Consider the following 22,179-nt stretch of genomic DNA (forward strand, 5'->3'; position numbering starts at 1 on the left):
GCATTAAAAGAGCACTTACATGTGAGATCAACTATATCCAATCATCATCATATGCCAATATAGAAGCTCCAAGATAAAAATGAAGAGATCCAAACATCAAAATTCATCCATCCATCCAATTTCATCCTCCAAAAGAATAGCGAAAATCTCTCAAGAGAGAGTGATCCAATCCAATTGATGATGAGAGAATGAATCAACTCATCATCTATTTATACAATGTCTAATGAATTCGATTGAGCTAATTTTGGCCTAATTAGCCCCTAAAATAAAATAATGTGCAAAATAACAGTAACATTTGGTGACAAGCCCACCAAATAGCTTAATAATACACGAATAAGCCTCTCAAGAGGGTTGAATGATACTCAAAGTGAGTCGTTGGGCCTTTGAGGAGGCCTGATGAAGTCCAAAGGGTACTATGATGAAGAAAATTGCTCCATACATAGTGGACAAGGGGCTGGCCCCTTGTTATTCAATCAATAACTTGTGATGCTCCCAAGTGGGTGTGGGGGCACAAGGACAACCTCATGGGTCTCCAAATGGGTCAAATATGCCTGTAGACCATCTGTAAGGGCTGGAGTGATAACTTAAACCATTCGTTTGCAGTGGGGGCATCTTGGAGCATCTGCCAAGTGTATGGTGCAACTGTGGAGTTGGTTAGGCATGGTGGACCAGGTGCATCATCCTCATCCAAAAAGGTGGAACACGGGAAATCAATGAACACTGCTGGGGAAGCATGAAGTGTTGTCTGCTATGGTGGATGCACTACAACAAAACCAGCGATTTGCGCCAGATTTAGCGCCAGATTTTAGTGCATTTTTTTTGTAATTGTGATGAGCAACCTGGCGCTAAATCTGGCTCTATTGTACAATTTTTAAAGCGCCCTTTTTTGCACCTGATTTTGCATCATTTTTTACACCAAACTATGCATCATTTTTTGCGTCAAATTTTGAACCAAGATTTGCATCTTATTTTATGACAGGTTTTGCTTCTAGTTTTGTGTCATTTTTTGCATCTATTTTTCATTCTCTTTTGCTTCCTATTTTGTGTCATTCTTTGCTTCCATTTTTGCACCATCATTTGCATCAAGTTTACACTGTATTTTGAATCCAATTTAACGTCTTTTTATGCATCCATTTTGTGTCAGTTTTGCATCTAGTCTTACGCCAGGTTTTGTATCTAGTCTTACACTAGTTTTTGCTTCTATTTTTGCACCAGCTTTGGTGCCTATCTTTGCACCATGTGTTGAATTTGATTTAGCACCAAATTTTGCATCCATTTTTGTGCCCATTTTTGCATCTTTTTTTGGACCATTTTTTACATCCACATTTATGTTTGATTTGTCTCCATTTTTCCCATCTCATTTTGCACCATATTTTGCGTCATTTGTTTCATCCAAATTTGCATCATTTTTAACACCATCTCTTGCATCTAATGTTACATCATTTTGAGCATCCAAATTTGCATTTATATTTGCATCTTATGTTGAGTCATGTGTTGTGTCCACCTTTGCATCTTATTTTGTGTCTAATGGTACATTCAATTTAGAGCCATTTTTTACGTCTACTTTTGTATTTGTTTTTGCACCAAGTTTTGCATCCAATTTTAAGCTATTTTATGCCCCTTTTTGCACCATTTTTTTATGTCTACTTGTGTCCAATGTTGCACCATTATTTACACCGACTTTTTCATCCAATTTTGCACTTTTTTGGTGTCTAGTTTTACATCGTTTTCACCATCCAAATTTGCATCTTTTTTTTCCTCATTTTGTATCCACATTTGCATATAATTTTGTGTCTGAGTTCGAGCCTAAATTTGCATGTGATTAGGAATCATTTTTTACATCCAATATGGCATCCTTGGTTTCACCTTTTTTCAGCCCCATTTTGCATCTTGTTTTATGTCTTTTCTTACATCTTTTTTTTTCCTTTTTTGCACCCAAGTTTGCATCCCAAATTTACACCATTATTTGCATCATCATTTGGCATATTAATTTGTAACGTTTTTTGCTTCTTTTTAACGCTCAACTTTGCATCTCATTTTACATCTAGTTGTTGTCTCTTTTTTCATCTAATTTGGTGCCCATTTATGTGTCCTTGTTTTTGCCCAATTTGATATCCTTTTGTATGCCATGTTTTGTTCCCTTCTTTGTGTCAACTATTGCACAAATTTTCACTTCTAATTTAAAACACTTTGTATGTCAATTGTTTGCATTTTGTATTAATTCCTAGTTTAACATCCAATTTTACTTTCAAATTTGCATCCATGGTTACATCCGCATTTGACTTCTTATATAGAGTATATTTTTCTTTACATATATGACCCCCTTTATAGATTCATAGTGAAATATATGATAGCTTCTAAATATCATTAAAGCAGATATCACAATTCAAAATCATTTGGAAATTTAAGAGAAATTGACAACATCCTTCCAAAAAATTAACAATGTGTCATTAACAATTTTCAAAACATGTATAAAATAGCAACATAATACTAATAAAATCAGTATTATTTTTAATCAAAACAAGTAAAATTCAAATATGATTAACAAATCAAAATATTTCATGAATATCGTTATTCTACGATAAATTAACAACATACATAAATCAAACTCATCGTATGATTACAAAAGCAAAATGTCTCACAACACCCATCTAAACATAACAATGTCATTCTACACAATAATTTCTTCATAAAAAACAATGCATGTGCATGCCTAGCTACCACCACCAAGATCATCCTCATGATCATCTTGACCATCCTCATTACTCTGATCCACATCATCACCAACACCGCAACTATCATCATCATCTCCTCCTTCACCACCATCATCCTCATCCTCATCCTCATCATCTCCTGATATATGTTGAACATAATTTGGATCATCATCTTGGCAATCATTACCTATAGCATTCTGACAAAAAAAATCAATATTACATGTTAGTATTAATTACATAACACAAAACATGTTTTTGTTATACAATGTTAACCATAAAATGAGGTAAGATATAATATCTAATAGTACTAAAAAATAAAATGAAAATATGGTTTAAAAGTATATTGGAAATCCAACTAAGATTACGTACCATAGAGTCCATCCAAACAACAAATTCAACCCATCTCTTTTGCTGCAGCACCTCCTTTTCCAAATGATTTGGAGGTCTTCCATATTTTAGTTCCTATCAATCAGTAAATAGGGAGAAATTAGATAACAATGACTTTCTTCTAGTACAAAATTTATTAAAAAAATATCACATGTTTAATATACTTACAAAGGTTGTTATCAGTGCTTTTAAACCTTTCTGGCCACTACGATGAGTGACTTTTGTCTTGGTTAACCTCGCCTTGGATGCCTTGTCCTTAAACATAAACCAATTCAATTTATTTTCACACAAATACATGTCTAAGATACTTATAAGTATTAATACATTCTAAATAATGTTTAATGAAAAATTCAATACCTGAATGCTCTCATTGCCGGCTTTTCTTTGTGCATCCAACTTCTCATATGATTTTACAAGTTCTTTCCATACTTTAAAAGGTATGTCAATAGGTCTTTGTTTCAGTCTTTGATCTTGAGGCATTTTTTTATTTTTTCTTGTTTGGGTAAAAATTTTGGTTAAAAAAAACCGAACAAGTAATTCACATCAATGGCATGGGGACTCTATGGATATGTGTAAAAAAATGGCTATAAAGAAAACATCCAAAAAACATATGAGCTCTCCCTTTGATGGTCACTTGGGGCATATGGCTGGAAAGGAACAACTCCATTTTCGAAAATCAAGGACAATCCTTTCTCAAAGTCCTTCCTAATATTTGCTCCAAATGTCTTAAAATGAAAAACAAAATTCAAACATCATCCTTAAACATCTCCCTTAAATATAAGGTTGGACCATAAATTCTTCACTTTTATTGTTATCGGCTCTGGAATGATTTTTCTATATGCAATTATATAATGAAATATGTGTGCACTAATGAAAAAACATTGAGTTTCATTTTTCATAATCACAAACAATGAAAAAAGAATCACACGTAACTAGCATCATTTTGGAAATTTTATATTTATTAAAAAACTTTAACATGTTTTCCTCCCATATCTCATAAAAAGGTGTGAAATTGTTTATATACTCTCCAATAAGCACTACAACAAAACCAGCGATTTGGAGGTTTTACACTAAGTTTTTCAACATCGAACTTACTAGGGCTTGCACCACCGGGGTTATTAGTAAGAATCTCATGAGGTTTGCATAGCCATGATTATTAGAATCAAAATAGCAGGATTTGCACTAAAAAACAGTTCATAGAGCTTTCCTGCTGGGGAGAAAATCACAAGTTCAACTTCTGCAGTGCAGAGCACCGAGAGCTTGTAATCTTTCTTCAGCAATCCACCTACGTTTGGAAAATGTAGCCTGCCTGCTGGCGATGTTCTCAATCCTCTTCCTCTGCATCTTTCCCCTCACTATTCTTGTATGTCCTCTTTTGTTTTTCCCTCCAAACAAACCCTCTCAAATTGAGAAAGCAGAACAACTCACTCAATGAGAATCCGAATCCAATTATCGCTTCTAACAATAACCCAATACGATACCAGAAGTGATTACACAAAACCTCATTGACTCTTCATTTGTTTGGAAAAGAGCCAAGCATATACTTCTGACGAGGGTTTCCGTCTCAAGTCTGGCTCGCAGAACGTCGCTTAGTCAATTGCGAGAAAAGTTTTCCACCTGCCTGTCACATACGGTTTGTCACACTATATATTAAAATAAGGTTGATCATACTAACAATAAGGTTGTATAGTTTAAAAGGAGGGCTCTCCTGACTGCATTTGGTTGGTTTATAGAAAAGATTGCTAGAATGTGTAATGTGAATGCTCTGCTAACTGTTTTTTAAGCATTTGGAAGTATTAAAACCCCCTAGGATAATTAATGTAAGACCTGTTAATTAATGTGTAAAGATGGCTATTGTCCTTGGGCTACCTTAGTTGTTCGTGTTTAGTGATCTGTGGTATTATGACTCCTCAAGTCATTATTAAACCATGAGAACCATGCCCAGGCAGACTAGTGTGACATTGTGGATGAGAACCAAAACTAGACTCCTATAACCTCCTTTTTCATCCTTTAAATTGCAGAATTAACTGACTGTTCTAGTAATCATTCTTGAGCACCTGAAGATGTGCACCCTAAATAATAAGAATAATACCCTGTAACATATGAATAGTCCATCCTGTGCATGTAGGATATGCACATGAGGTCCAATAAAATCACTAACCAGAATACCAGGTGTTATTAAAGCCTCTACAGGTTGATATATATGAATGTTACAGTGTGCAGGAGTATGATTCAATTCCATACGAAAATACAAAACATCTGATAGGATTTCCTTATACCTTATAGGCAAACAACCATTGTCCCTTCTATAGATGAGCAGAATAAGTGCTTAGTTCTCTACACTAAATAAAGACAAAGTATAGTACTTATTGCTGACAAAATAGGATTTAAATCGCGGTTCAATTGCTTGACATTCAGCTGGTCACAGAATTGTAGAGTGCATAATCATAAGTGATGTTGCGAGCCTCATTGCTCAAAGTCTAAGGGTCTTGCGAGCCATAATCACAGCCATGTATGGCATATCTTGTGATTATGGCATTTTATGAGGTCAATTCTTGTGAAGACATTTCAGTTTATAATAAATTTTGAACCTCAACAGAGTTTTGGCAAGACCTGGTTGAGCTAGGACATCAACAACACAGTTGATATGAATGACATAATCTAGCCTCAAGAGGGAGCCTCTTTTGTTTCATCACTCTAACAATCTATGAAGTGGTGGAAAGCATAACAACTTCCCCTTGAATATGACACCTAAACTGAGTAAAAATCCTAAATGATGCAGCCCTTGGTGCATGTCTCTCAAAGTATCGATATTTCAAATGTTGAAAGCTCTTGTGCCCATTTGATATGCATTCGATTGCAGTTCCCCTGAAGAAAGAATCTTATAAAGGTGAGGCCATGGCCAATATGTTAGCCATATCCATTGGAGTTGCCATTGCTTGACAAATTTAGTGTGATCAGTCCCACCATGATTCACATGGGCTTCTACTCAACACTGGTTGTTGCTATTGTAAGAGTCTTCAAGCTCGTTGAACCCATAGTATTGATAAGTGTATTCTTTGGGTCTCTGGTTTTCAAATTCTGCCTATGTTTTCCTCTCAGTATCATTATTTCAAATGCTGAAAGCTCTAATTCCCATTGCTGTGTATTTGATTGTGGTTTCCCTGAAGAAAGAAGCTTATAAAGGTGAGCCCGAGGCCAATATGTTGGCCATATCCATTGGAGTTACTATTTCAGCTTATGGGGAGGCCAAGATGAATGCATGGGAGGTGATTCTCCAGTTAAGTGCAGTTCCATGTGAGACTACCCAATTGGTTCTCATACAAATTCCACGAACATCAAAAGGGATTAAGTTGAATCCCATCACATCTTTGTTGCTCCTTGTTGCCTTGTTTTTCTCAGCACCCCCTGGGCCTTAGTAGAATACCCATTTCTGATAATCAGGGTCTCTTCCTTTGATTTGGATTACATGACATTTCTGCTTGTGCCTTGGCTCTTAATCTTGCAGTGTTTCTTCTGATAGGAAAGACTTCAGCCTTGACTATGAATGTTGCTGGTCTTGTCAAGGACTGGCTGCTCATAACATAATCTTTGTCTGTAATAAATGAAAAGGTTACAGTCATTGCCAATTATTTTCATTAGTATCCTTCATGCTTATAAAAAGTATGTTATTGTTTTGAGATCTGAAAACACCTCCCAGGTATTGTTTCTGATAGGGGAAGAAATTTACAACCACACATTTTTAAGTTCCTTAAGAAAAATACTTGAGGAGCTGCATCACAAAGCACAGACTTCCTTAGACTCTTGTGTCAGGTCTGACCTATAGTTTTTCCAGCAATTATCACCAAGGACTTGCACTGTGCCTCGTCTCCTTCAAACTCCGTTTGCAAAAAGAAAGCTCCCGAAAGGTCTTATCTAAGCAGAGCTCTGGTCTTAGAAGGACTATACCAGGTTGGTGTTAAAGGGTCTTTCCTGAGCTTTCCAAAAATAAACTTCCCTTTGCCAAAAGAAACGCCCTGAAAGGTCCTATGTAAGTAGAACTTCAGGTCCTTAAAGGTTTTATATAAGTAGAGCTTCAATCATATAAGCTTAGCCCTTAGTAGAGCTCTGGTCCTAAAAGGCCAGCCTGCTAAGTCATGTCCCAAAAAGACCTTACCAGGTCTTAGTAGCACATCAATGATACAACCATGGCTTCACTAAAATACTAACTTGACAATATATATAAGCTCTATCAGACATAGTAATGACAGCTCAATAGCAATAGTGTATTTATGCAAGGAACCCAACACATTCTTGAAATCAGAAATATCAACTCAACCATATTTCAACACTTGAACTATAACCTATAGCTTAAATATTTGGAATAATGGATCATGAGACTCCAGAAAATAGGCTTTATTTAATTGCCAACTATTTTCATTAGTATCCTTCATGCTTATAAAAAGTATGTTATTGTTTTGAGATCTGAAAACACCTCCCAGGCATTGTTTCTGATAGGGGAAGAAATTTACAACCAGACATTTTTAAGTTCCTTAAGAAAAATACTTGAGGAGCTGCATCACAAAGCACAGACTTCCTTAGACTCTTCTGTCAGGTCTGACCTATAGTTTTTCCAGCAATTATCACCAAGGACTTGCAGCCTGCTAAGTCATGTCCCAAAAAGACCTTACCAGGTCTTACTTGAGCATGGCAAAGAGTTAGTCCTAAATGGTCTGAACAGCAAGCCTCAATTTTTTTTTAAATTACCAATCATATTGAAATACCGCAAGAGAAATCATGAAGATTATATAGCCAAAATGACCCCTTATTAAAATTGCCAATAGTGGAGCGTTTACCTGGAGTTCTTTGGTGAAAAAATAAAAACTATGAACAGGAAAAATCATATTAAAGATTTATCTGGCATAATCTTAGCAAATGTTTTTACAGACAAATTCAGTGCATGTGTCATTTTAATAGGGATTTTGGCCCTGTTTCCTCCATGACCTCACGTGCAGCACACTCCTCCCAAGTCTCTCCTGCACATATGTGCGAATAAACAAGGATTTTGCATTCTACCCATTAATGAGTACAAGGGAAAACAATAAATTTGCAAGAGAGAAAGAACAAACAAAAAAGACCACTATTGACATTGTGGATGCAACATTCACTAGGCTTTGTAATTTGTATATGGATAAGTCCCTGAATCTATGTTAAGTTTGCAACTTAAAGCATGACCAAAAGCAGCACATTGGTAGAATTAAAGCTATTTTGCCACAATAGTTGCAGGGCACAAAAGCCTCTAAAGACACCAATGCAATGATTTTGAATCAGGTTTGATTTGGACATGGAAGGCTCCATTAAAGATATCCTTGTAAGGAGCTATGTTTGAAGCTCTCAATAGGCTTGATCTGTTTGGCCCCCTCCTCTTGTGAACAACACTGTTGGATCCATTGAGCGGAGGCAATTTGAAGAGTGCCCAAGGACCCAGGTCACTTCAACTGCCATGAACAAAATTATAAATGGATGTCGTACTCATTAGGCATTGTCTATGGGTAGACCCTAACCCTGGGTTATATATGTTGTGACAGAAAGCAACACAATTAAGTCCCTGAATCTATGTTAAGTTTACAACTTAAAGCATGACCAAAAGCAGCACATTGGTAGAATTAAAGCTATTTTGCCACAATAGCTGCAGGGCACAAAAGCCTCTAAAGACACCAATGCAATGATTTTGAATCAGGTTTGATTTGGACATGGAAGGCTCCATTAAAGATATCCTTGTAAGGAGCTATGTTTGAAGCTCTCAACAGGCTTGATCTGTTTGGCCCCCTCCTCTTGTGAACAACAATGTTGGATCCATTGAGCGGAGGCAATTTGAAGAGTGCCCAAGGACCCAGGTCACTTCGACTGCCATGAACAAAATTATAAATGGATGTCGTACTCATTAGGCATTGTCTATGGGCAGACCCTAACCCTGGGTTATATATGTTGTGACAGAAAGCAACACAGTTATACAAAATTAGAGCTATTTTGATGCAAAACTTGCAAGGTGCACCAGCCTATAAAGATACCAATGGCCTGATTTTGAATCGATTTAATTTGGATAAGGAAAGATTCATTTGGGATAAGCTTGCAAGGAAAGTGTGATGCTGTTAACATGATAGTATTTATCAAAACGCTTTGACAAATGAAAGGAGAGTGTGATGTTGTAAGCCCTGTTTCCTCCATGACCTCACGTGCAGCACACTCCTCCCAAGTCTCTCCTGCACATATGTGCGAATAAACAAGGATTTTGCATTCTACCCATTAATGAGTACAAGGGAAAACAATAAATTTGCAAGAGACAAAGAACAAACAAAAAAGACCACTATTGACATTGTGGATGCAACATTCACTAGGCTTTGTAATTTGTATATGGATAAGTCCCTGAATCTATGTTAAGTTTGCAACTTAAAGCATGACCAAAAGCAGCACATTGGTAGAATTAAAGCTATTTTGCCACAATAGTTGCAGGGCACAAAAGCCTCTAAAGACACCAATGCAATGATTTTGAATCAGGTTTGATTTGGACATGGAAGGCTCCATTAAAGATATCCTTGTAAGGAGTTATGTTTGAAGCTCTCAACAAGCTTGATCTGTTTGGCCCCCTCCTCTTGTGAACAACACTATTGGATCCATTGAGCGGAGGCAATTTGAAGAGTGCCCAAGGACCCAGGTCACTTCGACTGCCATGAACAAAATTATAAATGGATGTCGTACTCATTAGGCATTGTCTATGGGCAGACCCTAACCCTGGGTTATATATGTTGTGACAGAAAGCAACACAGTTATACAAAATTAGAGCTATTTTGATGCAAAACTTGCAAGGTGCACCAGCCTATAAAGATACCAATGGCCTGATTTTGAATCGATTTAATTTGGATAAGGAAATATTCATTTGGGATAAGCTTGCAAGGAAAGTGTGATGCTATTAACATGATAGTATTTATCAAAACGCTTTCACAAATGAAAGGAGAGTGTGATGTTGTAAACATGCTAGTATTTATCAAAACCCATGGACAAATGAATTTTGAAACATGATAGTATTTATCAAAACCCATGGACAAATGAATTCATGTATTAGTTGGCCTGCACACAAATATGTATAAAACCATATGACATAAAAGAAGCCCTCTGCTAAAATAGATTCAGTGAAGGTTACTCCCTATAGCAAACCAATATTGGATAACTTGTGTCCGGAAGGGAGTTTGACATGCACTTTACACAGTTTAGCAAACCAATATTGGATAACTTTGTGTCCGGAAGGGAGTTTGACATGCACTTTACACAGTTTCTTCCCAAGGAGAAAGTAAAATAAAGGATGATACCAATGGGATCATGGTTCAGCAGTGAGATCGTTGGTGTGTTGGCCAGCCACCAAGATTCAATTCTTTGAGAGGCACACATCAATATATTCTCTATTTATCTATTGGGGTTCTGATGTGTAATTAAATGATGGTCATTAATCATTGATAATAAATCCGAGGAGTCATTGAACATGTACCCTAATTCTGGGTTCTGATGTGTAATTAAATGATGGTCATTAATCATTGATAATGAATCCGAGGAGTCATTGAACATGTACCCTAATTCTGGGTTCTGATGTGTAATTAAATGATGGTGATTAATCATTGATAATAAATCCAAGGAATCATTGAACATGTACCCTAATTCTGCATAACCTAGTTGCAGGATTATTTCATGTATTAGTTGGCCTGCACACAAATATGTATAAAACCATATGACATAAAAGAAGCCCTCTGCTAAAATAGATTCAGTGAAGGTTACTCCCTATAGCAAACCAATATTGGATAACTTGTGTCCGGAAGGGAGTTTGACATGCACTTTACACAGTTTAGCAAACCAATATTGGATAACTTTGTGTCCGGAAGGGAGTTTGACATGCACTTTACACAGTTTCTTCCCAAGGAGAAAGTAAAATAAAGGATGATACCAATGGGATCATGGTTCAGCAGTGAGATCGTTGGTGTGTTGGCCAGCCACCAAGATTCAATTCTTTGAGAGGCACACATAAGTTGTTGGAGATTTCAGGTTATTTAAAAAAAACAATAAGCCCACTATAGCAGCCTAGCCAAGGGAAAGTGCTCGTGATTAATGATTCGCCCTTCAAGGGTTGTCTTGCAAGTTGCAAGTGAAAACAGGCTGCTTCTGGAGGCTGACTTATTCAGGCCAATTGTAAAGCCTATGGAGTTAAGAGAACTTAGAAGCACTTTTGGAAAAATAAAAAAGAATAAGAAGCGAATTCAAAGTAATACCTCTAAGTGTTGAATGTGTAGACTGTACTGTAACCAACACTACAGATGATTGTGTAAAGAATTTCAATGATATAAGGTGTTCTACGTGTCCATCATTTGATAGTTTTATCAGCGCAACAAGAGTTTCCATAAACAGGATACACAGTTATACATACACACTGTAATTGTTTGCAACTGTGAAAGAAGAACATCCCCAGTGAAGTTGATAAATAATTTGGCAATTTCATAGGTTCGGCCACTAAAGGCTTAGAAGGGAGTGAATCCAGATTCAACTAAAGCCTCAAGATGCCTAAACAGGGGTTTGGGCAAGTTTGACCATTCCACCCATTCCCATCCATCACATTTCTCAGGCTCTAGATTCTGTGGGTGTTGGTCTGGATCACTCAGCTCTGCGCGCATGTAAATAACAACATAATGAGAAGGTCTGATTTCATCTTTTATAGCATTGGTGACTGTTGCAAACTGTATATTATGTAGTTTGTATTATATTTTAATGATTAAACCCAAGATTGAGTTCTGCAACATGCCAAATGTGGTATATACATACTTCCTACGACTAATTACAGTACAGAGGAAATGAAAGCAATTACAGTTTTACGATTCGAATCCAGAAACCAATTACCCGGCTGCTGTCGTAGCGTGGCTTTGGAGGAGCGCCTTCTCCTCTGTAGCAGGTGCGAACCCCAAACCGGTGACCAGAATCTCTGTCAGGATTACCAGCCACATGAAAAAGCTTTATAAAAGACTCCATTACTTCCTCCAGGCAGCTGAAACATCGACTACGCGGCCATTACTTCCTGGAGGCAGCTGAAACACCAGACGCAACGCGCGGCCCTCATGCAGGTCCGCCTCTGCAGGTCCGCCGCCCCCTCAACATCCGCATGCAGGTCGGCCTCTGCAGGTTCGCCTCTGCAGGTCCGAGGCCGCCCCCTCAACACCCTCTAAACCCTAAAAAACTTTAACCTCTTAATCAACGGTTCATTTTTCTCCAATCGTCTAACACTAGATCTAAGGGCTACGATTACGACACGAAGACATTTTGGGAGGCTGATTTCAGAGGGGAACGCCTTACGGCGTAATAAACCCTAAAAAACTTTAACCTCTTAATCAACGGTTCATTTTTCTCCAATCGTCTAACACTAGATCTAAGGGCTACGATTACGACACGAAGACATTTTGGGAGGTTGATTTCAGAGGGGAACGCCTTACGGCGTAATAATATAATTTTATGGTTGTTGTTTAAGTTTATTAGGTGTTATTAAAACAATAAATACATTTTTTTTATTTTCACATCACTAAAGAAGTAACTATATGATGTTTTTGGTTATTGGTTAGGTTAGAAAATATTTATAATAATAATAATATAATTTTATGGTTGTTGTTTAAGTTTATTAGGTGTAATTTTTTTTAATTTCAATTTAATAATTTTTAAATGGAAAAATATGATTTTAATTTGGTTGTATTGAAAATATTTATATGTTTTTACATATAAGGTGGGTGCAAACAAAGGAGAATATATAGTAAGTCTATTTAATAGTTAATAACAAGTGTTAATTTCTTAAAATTATATGATAAATTTGAAAGGAGTAGGGTATGTATCTTTTTTCGGGTGAAATATATTAAAATTATTGTGTGAATGGGGTTGTAAGACCCTATATTTTCATCCTGGGAAAATATAGTCCTCTCTTAGCCACTTGCATAGTTTAGATTGTCATAAGCAAAGTAGGTACATTGTCTTAAGATGTAAACATTTCATTTTAAGCAGTGTCATAATGTGGTTTCAGCGAAGCATTAAAAGATGGAATGAGCATGCACATTTGGGATGCTAGTGTTATATTCAGCTTGAGGCATGATTGCACGTCTAAGAAGACTCTAACAAGGGTTGCAGAGGAGAGGTTGGGGATTGTAGTCTCACTTAGAAGTGTATACAAGCAAGTTAAGCCCTATGAGAAGTTGTGAAACAAAATTAAGGGATTTGACAAGTTGCACGAAGGCAACTTAGTAGTGGTACTAAGTGAGCAATCCTTGATTCAACTTGATACTCTCTCCTTGGCACTACCACTTTGTAACATGGAGAAGAAATGTGAAATAGATGTGCAACCCACTAAAGAAGTTGAAGGTTGTTGTAATGTATATCGGTGGTTATGTCATGATGTGAAAGGAAGTGTTGGAACTTGGAAGGTGACCATTAGAGTAGATTTACCATGGAGTGCAAGGAGGTGCAAGGATCTGATAAGGAGGGAACTACACAAATCTAACAAGTAGGCCATATTGGGTTAGGATATTACTATTTTGGGACATCCAAAGTTGAAGGTGCATTTTATGGAGGTGCAGTCGAAGTGCTTGGGTGCGTGCCACAGCGTAAGGGTATCTAGGACTTTTAGTGTGTGTTAGTGGTGTTAGTGCATTGTGTTTGATCAGCACTAGCTAGAATGTGTTCCATGAAGGAAAAAATCCCACAAATTTGGGATGACTTAACCATTTGGCATTTAAGGTGTGTTATGTCCTAGTTTTGAGGAGACAATTAGAACCATCTTAGAGTGTGATGGGTTGTGCCATGGACTTAGGTCCACTTATATGGGTTGAGGTGTAAAGGTAACGTGTGAGTTGAGGAAAATGATTACAATGCTTACCTATATAAAGTGTTTATGATATAAGATTAATAAGTTTTTGTTGGAGAATGGAAGAGGAGGATAAGAAAAGAGAGGCATTAAGGTTTGTTGTAAATCAATCAAAAGGAACGAACTTGTTAATCTTATTAGCAAGATTGTTCAAGTTGTCTCTTCAATAGGAGTGAATTTTGGCTAGGACTAGGGAGTTAAGCATTGATTGGGTACTCTGGAAATCCAAGACCCAACATATCCAAGCTAGTCCATTAAATAGATTCATCTTGGGCAAGGGTTGTTAAGGCTAAGGTGCAAATATCCCCTCTGCTCAAACTATTTAACATGCAAAGTTGGATCTGATTCTTCAACTTGTCCTGACGATGAACCACACTGGTTGGTTCGAAACGCCTAAACAAATGATATATCTTGTGATTTACGCTCGAAAAATTTCTCGTAAACTACACATTAAGAAAGTTTGTGCACTCCTATATGGATAAACATGCTTATTATCTTTCATGAGTTTCATCAAATATTTAACATATTATTCATCAACTTTATTTAGATATTCATCATCTCCAATTAACAAATATACATTAAGCAAGTTCATGCACTCTTATATCGATAACATGCTTATTATTTTTCATGAGTTTCATTAAAGATTTAACATATTATTCATCAACTTTGGATTTGGCGAGGATGAATTCTTGTTTATTACCAAGTGTGTTTTTTTCAATTGTAGTTCTTACTTTCATGATTAATTTGGTTGTAATTTTTACTTCCACGATTAATTTAGTCTAAGTTCTCTAGGTAATCATTAATGATCTATTCAGTGCTATGTGGGGTTTTACTTTTCAACAAATATGAAGTATCTATGTTACATTGGGACCTAGTGACCTTGTTGAAAAACCCTAGAAAACATCTTTGAAACCATTTACTAGCACTAGTTGAACTTGAGATATCTCAAAAAACTAAAAGGAACAAATAAGGGTTGCTTTGCCAATCCACTCATAACCTAATCCACTTTGGTGTACTTATATTCTCAAAGTGAATCAAATACCAAGAATGATCTATGTCTGCTAAAACCTATAATCACATTGTTTCCCTAATAGCAACTAAAAACTTCTATACCCAGTTGTTGAACTTTTGCAACCAATTATAAACCTTCAACAAGAAGTAGTTTTCTAACGAGAATTATTGCCATATCTTCCTTGGTTTTACGAGGAAAAAGAAATAAAATTTCATTTGTTATCAAAGGTAAACCAAATTCATTATTTGCATACTTCCAAACCTAGGGTTTTGTATCCAAAGTAGATCCTAACCACATCAATGAAACAAACTTTTTTTTTATGTATCATCCAAACATTATGTAGAATTACAGACTCACCTCTAATCCATTGTTTATAAAAATGTTGAATATTTTCATACATGATATACTGAACAGTTGGACAATGAAAACAGTTGTCATCGCTATTCTTCCATTTATATGCTTTTTGCAACTTATTTGAAAGAGCAATTTTGTCCCAACAATTAGACTTGTAGCATAAAGAACATGGTTAATACATATGATTAGACCAAAAACTAGTTACTACCAAAATTCAACCAAAAAAAATATTACTGCATAAAAATAGAATTAAAAACAAAAAATATAAAAACAAAAATTTCTCAAATTAAAAATAAATAAATGATAAACTTTTTTTTACCAAAATTTAGTGATTTTTTTGGTGCTAATACTAACATCACCATTACAACAAGATATTTTTCTAGTGCTAATACTGCCATTACAACAAGATATAAGAGGGATATAATGCAAAAAGTTTAATAATAATATGTATGTAGAAGATGGTCTTCACACTGGTGAATTCATGATAATCAATGGGACTACAGTCAAAATAATTGGATGTTATTTACTTTTTTACATAGATTGTCAAAATAACTGCATAAATCGGTTTTTTTTAACCAAAATTTAACAAAAACTTTGCTAGTGCTAACATTAGAACCACCATTACAACAAGATATCTTTCTAGTGTTGAAAACACCATTATAGTAAGATACCTCAAGAGAGACAGAAAATCTAAAAAGTATGATAGTAATACGTATCCAGAAGATGGTATTGAAACTAGTAATTGTTCACGAATCCATAAGATTGTAAGGTCATTCTCATTATCATAATCATTGTCATCATCATCACATCCTTGTCATTGTTATTGCCATCATTACATTATCATCATAATCACCATTCATGCCATCATCATCATCATTATGGACATTGTTTGCAATTGTTCATAATTGTAGATGTTGTAAGAAATATCATCAACCCAAAAAATGTGATCAGTGCTAGAAAAGGGTTGTTTAGGACACATTGATATGCGTAAGAGAAATAACAACTCTATTTTTGAGAGATGATCGATGATGATCATCATCACCACCATTATCATCGTCATTGTCATTTTTATCATCCCCATCATCATCATTAATGTAATTTCTATCGACATTGTTGTAATCATCATCATCATTCATGCCATTATAGTTTTTGCTGATGACCTAGATGAAAATGATGATGATGACACCAAAGATAATGCTTATGATTATGACAATGACAACATCTAAAATTGGGAAGATTCGCCAACGTCATTAGCATCGTCATCATCATAATCATTGCCATCATCATCATTGTCATTGTAACCACTATCGTCTTTATCATCATAATCACAATTCATGTCATCGCCATCATCTTCATTTTCATCATTGTCAATATTATTGACATTGTCATCAATTGTTCATAATTGTCAATGCCATAAGGAATATCCTCAATGCAGAAAATATGATGAGTGCTGGAAAAGGGATGCAAAAGCGAACATATAAATGGGGGCAACAATAGAAGTAAAATTGGATGAAAAGTGGATACAACATAAGTAGATGCACAACAACATGAAAAACCTGACACAAAAGTGGATGCAAAAGTAGATGCAGTTGTCAATGCAAACTTGGATGCAAACATGAAGGCAAAAGTGGAAGCAAACATGGGTCCAATGGTAGGTGTAAAACTTGGCACAAATTGTGGTGAAACAAATGTCGATGCAACAACGGACACAAAAGCAGATGCAAAAATGGATGAAACAAAAGTGGATGCAATAGGGGATGCAAACGTGGAAGCAAATGTGGTTGCAATGGTAGGCGCAAGATATGGTGCAACAAAAGTGGATGTAACAATAGACAAAAAATATGCAAAATAAGATGCAAAAATGGATGTAAAAGTGGAAGCAAACATTGATGCAACAGGAAAAACAAAATTGGATGCAAAAAATGGATACAATGTAAGTAGATGCAAAAGTAGATACAAAACGAGATGCAAAACCCAATGCATAAACCTGACACAAAAGTGGATGCAAAAATAGATGCAATATTTGATGCAAAAGAGGATGTGAACATGGATGCAAAATTGGAAGCAAACGTGGATACAACAGTGAGTGCAAAACATGCTGCAAATTGTGGCATAACAAAAGTGGATGTAATGATAGATGCAAAAAAAGAATCAAAGTATGATGCAAATGAAGATGTAAAAAGGGATGCAAAAAGTGAAATTTAAAATGGGTGCAACAGTGGATGCAAAATTGTGTGCAAAAGTGGATGCAATAGAAGTCGATGCAAAAGTAGATGCAAAACGAGACACAAAACCCGATGCAAATCTTGGTCCAAAATTGGATACAAAAATGGATGCAAAAATAGATGTAGTAGTTAATGAAAACCTAGACGCAAATGAGGATGCAAACATGGATGCAAAATTATAATCAAAAGTGGGTGCAAAAGGAGGTGCCAAACTAGGCACTAATTGTGGCACAAAAATATTATATGCAATAGTGGGTACAATAATAGATGCAAAAGAGGATGTAAATATGGATGCCAAACAAGATGGAAAAGTGGATGCAACAAAAGTAGATGCAAAACTAGACACAAAACCTGATGTAAAACTTGGCACAAAAGGGATGCACAAATGGATGAAAAAATGGATGCAAAAAATGATTTAAAAAAGGATGCAAAAAAGGATGCAAAAGTCGATGCAAAAGTTGATGCAAGTGTAGGTGCAAAAAGTGGATGCAAATGAGGATGAAAAAGTATGTCAAACAAAATTAGGTGCCAAACTTGATGCAAAACCTGGAACAAAACTTGGTGTAAAGGATGACACAAAACTTGGCATAAAATTTGGTGCAAAACGTTGTGCAAAACCTATTGCAATACCTGGTGCTAAACTTGGTGTAAGATTTGGTGCAAAACTTGATGCAAATTTTGTGTCAAGTTTTGCACCATATTTGATAAATGGATGCAAATAGCACCAAAAATGGGCTCTAGATGCAAAAAAAGAAGTAAAAAGGGACGCTAATCGCTGGTTTTGTTGTAGTGATACTCATTGCTCTCAATGCTCACCCTACAAGTGCCAATGTGGCCCTTTTGAGAACTAGGACCTCGTATAGGGAGACCAAGCCCTAAATGAAGACCCACCTACAATCCTGCACAAAATCCAATGTGTGCCCTTGCCCTCCAATACAACAAATTAGTAGAATAATCAAGTAATAATGCTTACAAGTTATGGGATCAATGGGGCACTTCATGGTGGCATGCCCTTCCATAGTGGGATTTGGCAAGTACAAATTTCTCCAAGCTCAAAAGGGGGGTTAACCAAGGAGACCCTATTAGGTGGTTTCAACCTCTAAAGGGGATGGCATGTCCATAGTACATCCTTTAAGAGGTGGGTGACAAATGATACAATGATGGAATGGAGTAGGGATTAAGGGAAACATCCAGACCACATGTCAAGGTACATTGGGTAGCTATAGCAAGGGAAGCCCACACTTGGGTATATGAATGTAGGAGGGAGAAAATCATGGTACGCAAGTTACCCCAACCTTTGTTTTTGCACCTTTCTTTATGTGCCTTTTACCTTTGATTGATTTTTCTTTATAATTGCTCGGGGCTCCAAGGGATGGAGAGCATGATGCGTAATACATGGCACTGGATACCCCCCTTGAGGTGGGACAGTTCATTGCCCACCAGGGGTTGGGACAATCATTAGTTCCATAATGATGTAGGGGGGGCTCATCTAAGGCCCATAGGAACCAGGATGATGGCCATAGATAAAGGGTAGAGCTCATGTTTGGCTTTTGCCCACGTACTAAATTTGTATGTCCCGACCATCTTTTGCATTTTGTGGTACGTTTCCTGTTGAGAGTGGTCAAATTATGCTTTTTTGTTTTCATTTTAGTTGCATTAACCTCTCGGGCATTGTTCCAGGCCCGACCCAAGGTGTGGACAAGTGGGAGGGGGAGGCTAACCCTATGTGGACCCGAACGGGAAAAGAGATGAATGGGGCTCAAATGAGTGGACAGGGAGTAATGTAGGTGATATCGGGAGGCTGGACCACACAACCAAAATCAGGATTTCCCATGTAGTGCTAACTCTAAAGCTAGTGGCTAGTAAAGGAGATCCCACAAGATTAGGATACAAGGGCAACCGTGAAATCAGGCAATGGAGACAAGAATACAGACCCAACCCACTCTTTCCGTCGAATCCCCCCACCACTTCATGCCCAAAAGTTCCCATGACAAGTAAGGAAAACTACTCAACAATACCAATGAAAAGTCATACCTTTTGGGTTGGAAGGCCCACATTCAAACATGCATTCATAATAGATGGGCGAGGGATCACATGGCTGGCTCAGGTGGCGGAGAAAATGACACATCGAGCTATTTGGGGGCAGCAAGCGGTTGCTGGTAGCCAGTTGAGGACCTTCTAGGAGAAATTTTCTCCTATGTATACTACCCACAGGTGGTGGGTAACAGGAACTAGGGTGATGGCCATAATGATGGGGGGTGTAGGGCTCATGTTTGGCTTTTGCCCACGTGCTAAATTTTTATGTCTCGGTCATATTTTTCATTTTGTAGTACATTTCTTGTTGTAAGTGGCCAAATTATGCTTTTAACTTTCTTTTTAGCTGCATCAACCTCCGGGGCATTGTTACAGGCTTGACCCAAAGCGTGGACAAGGGGAGGGGAGGCTAACACCTTGTGGACCAAATGGACAAATGTGGACCCGGATGGGAAAAGTGTGAAAAGGGGTTATAATGAGCGGAGGGGAGTGAGATGTATGGTGTCGGGAAGTGGGACCATGCAACCAAAATCATGATCCCATGTAGTGCCACTCCTAATGCTAGTAGCTAATAGAGGAGATCCTACAGGACTATGATACAAGATTAACCACCAAGTTGGGACATGGGAACTGTTGATTTCTGGTAGCATCGGATGTGCTCTAAGCCTCAAAATTTGCAGGGAGGCTAGGACACATGTATTCTAGAATACCCAGAAATCGTTTTGGGAAATTCCACCTGGAGACAGTTCTATTAAAATAATTAATTATTTTTAATGGATGCCTAAGTCTAAACCTAGGAAATTAAAAGAATTAAAGGGTATTAATTAAACCGGGGGTGAAACTTCTAGAAGAAGACGAGGATCAAGTCAAAATGATCTGATCCATTGATTAGAATCTAATTTGGGTTGTTGATTGATCAACGAGAGGATTATAAGAAGAGGCTTGATAGTAGCGCAATAGTTGTCGGAGAAGTCATCGAGGAGATTTCTTGTAGTGAGGGGCAGGGATAATTTTCCGGTTGGAGATTTTTCTGATCCGGGGATACATTGCAGATGAGGTAGAGAGAGATCCAGAAGAGGCAACGCAGAGCCACGCTGGGCAGCGTAGAGCCATGTTGAGGCAACTCAGAGCCTGAGAGGAGATTCGCAGTTTTGTTGAGGAGCAGCTCAAATCTAGTGTCAGGAGCCAGGATGTGAGACTGAAGGGCTAGAGGATTGAGCATCCAGCCAACAAATTGATCAGACATAAGGAGTGATGCAGTCACCATCAAGTGTGATGCAGAGCAACACAGTGATTGCGCAGAGGCTGTGCAAAGGCAACGTGCGGCTAGCCATTTAGTGGCTGGATCAGTGTCAGATCTCTAATGATAGTGTGAGGTATTTCTCACTAATTTCTCTGCCAATCAGATTCTTTGTATTGGATGACCAATAAGGCATCCAAAGATTGTATTCAGAAACTACTGCATAATAATACAAACCCTCAACTGCTGCGCTAGTTTTCCCACATTGGGTTTTTCCGGGGACATTTGTCCAAAAACAACGGTGTCATTTTTGTGTGATATTTCTTGTTTCCGCATATTATTTAAGTTGTGAAGGCAACGATTGTATTTATTTCGATGTTTACCGTATAATACTATAAATAGCCTGATTCATTAGGATAAATATAAGCAGTTGCTGCAGTAGTGATTTCGGGATTTCGAATTTCATAGGAACAACCGTACAATCCAAGCCCATTCTTTCCATCGAATCCCCCCAGTGATCCATGTCCAAATGTGCCCAAGAAAAGAAAGCATAAACACCTATTACATAATGAAAAACCATACCTTCGGGGTTGGAAGGCCCACCTTCAAACATACGGCCATAACAAATGGGCGAGGGAACACAATGGTTGGCTCAGGTGGCAAGGGATGGTGGCACATTGCGCTATTTGGTGGCTGCTAGCCACCGGTTGAAGACAAATCTAGGAGAAAATTTCTCTTATAGGGGTCACCCACTGGTGGTGGGTAACACACCCCATTTGTGCTGTAGGTGCCAAAATAGTCTCGATGGATGAATACCGTGCTACCAGGGCAAATATCTCATCATAGTTTATGCCCTCAATCTATGAGAAGCCTTTGGCCACAAACCTGACCTTGTACTTCTCCACACTCCCTTCTGCTCTATGCTTCACCTTGTACACCCAACGTGAGCCTACTGTTGATTTTCCTTCATGTCGTGGCACAATCTCTCACACATTGTTCTTCATGATGGAGGAATATTCCTCCACCATAGCATCTTACCAAACCCGCTGAGAAGTTGCCTCCTTATAACTATAAGGCTCAACATCTACCACCCTTTTCATCAGTGCCATATATCTTGTGTAGCTCTATGGTTGCTTCCTCTGCCTGAACATGGTCCTAGGAGCTTCAACTTGCTCTTGGGTCTCCTGAATCAACTTCTTGAGCCACTTGGCTTTCTTCCTCCCTATGCTAGGAGTCTTTAACTGAGTAGTTATCTAGTGTTGTCATGGTCCTTTGAATCTTCTCATCATCATCTCGCT

General features: G+C 37.4%; 1 protein-coding gene and 1 long non-coding RNA gene across 7 annotated transcripts in view; one reads left to right on the top strand and one right to left on the bottom strand.

Annotated features, from left to right (window-relative positions):
* The window catches only part of LOC149143885 (uncharacterized), an 80,056-nt gene that overhangs the window by 9,368 nt on the left and 48,509 nt on the right, over nucleotides 1–22,179 (top strand). The gene's annotated exons all lie outside the window — the stretch shown is intronic.
* Nucleotides 2,651–12,312, bottom strand: LOC149143886 (uncharacterized). Of its 2 annotated transcripts, none has more exons than XM_089448021.1 (4): nucleotides 12,018–12,312; nucleotides 3,270–3,356; nucleotides 3,084–3,176; nucleotides 2,651–2,911 (listed from the first exon to the last, which is right to left on the bottom strand). In XM_089448021.1, the coding sequence occupies exons 1-4, from the start codon at nucleotides 12,144–12,146 to the stop codon at nucleotides 2,714–2,716; spliced, it is 507 nt and encodes a 168-aa protein (XP_089304147.1). In that variant the 5' UTR covers nucleotides 12,147–12,312; the 3' UTR covers nucleotides 2,651–2,713. The 2 variants fall into 2 exon arrangements, with proteins under 2 accessions (XP_089304147.1, XP_089304149.1); XM_089448023.1 differs by lacking the exon at nucleotides 12,018–12,312 and adding an exon at nucleotides 3,459–4,060.

The sequence above is a fragment of the Pinus tabuliformis genome, chromosome X, assembly GCF_031772625.1.
Source record: "Pinus tabuliformis cultivar Carrire ecotype Pingquan chromosome X, CPIR1, whole genome shotgun sequence".
Taxonomy (NCBI): domain Eukaryota; kingdom Viridiplantae; phylum Streptophyta; class Pinopsida; order Pinales; family Pinaceae; genus Pinus; species Pinus tabuliformis.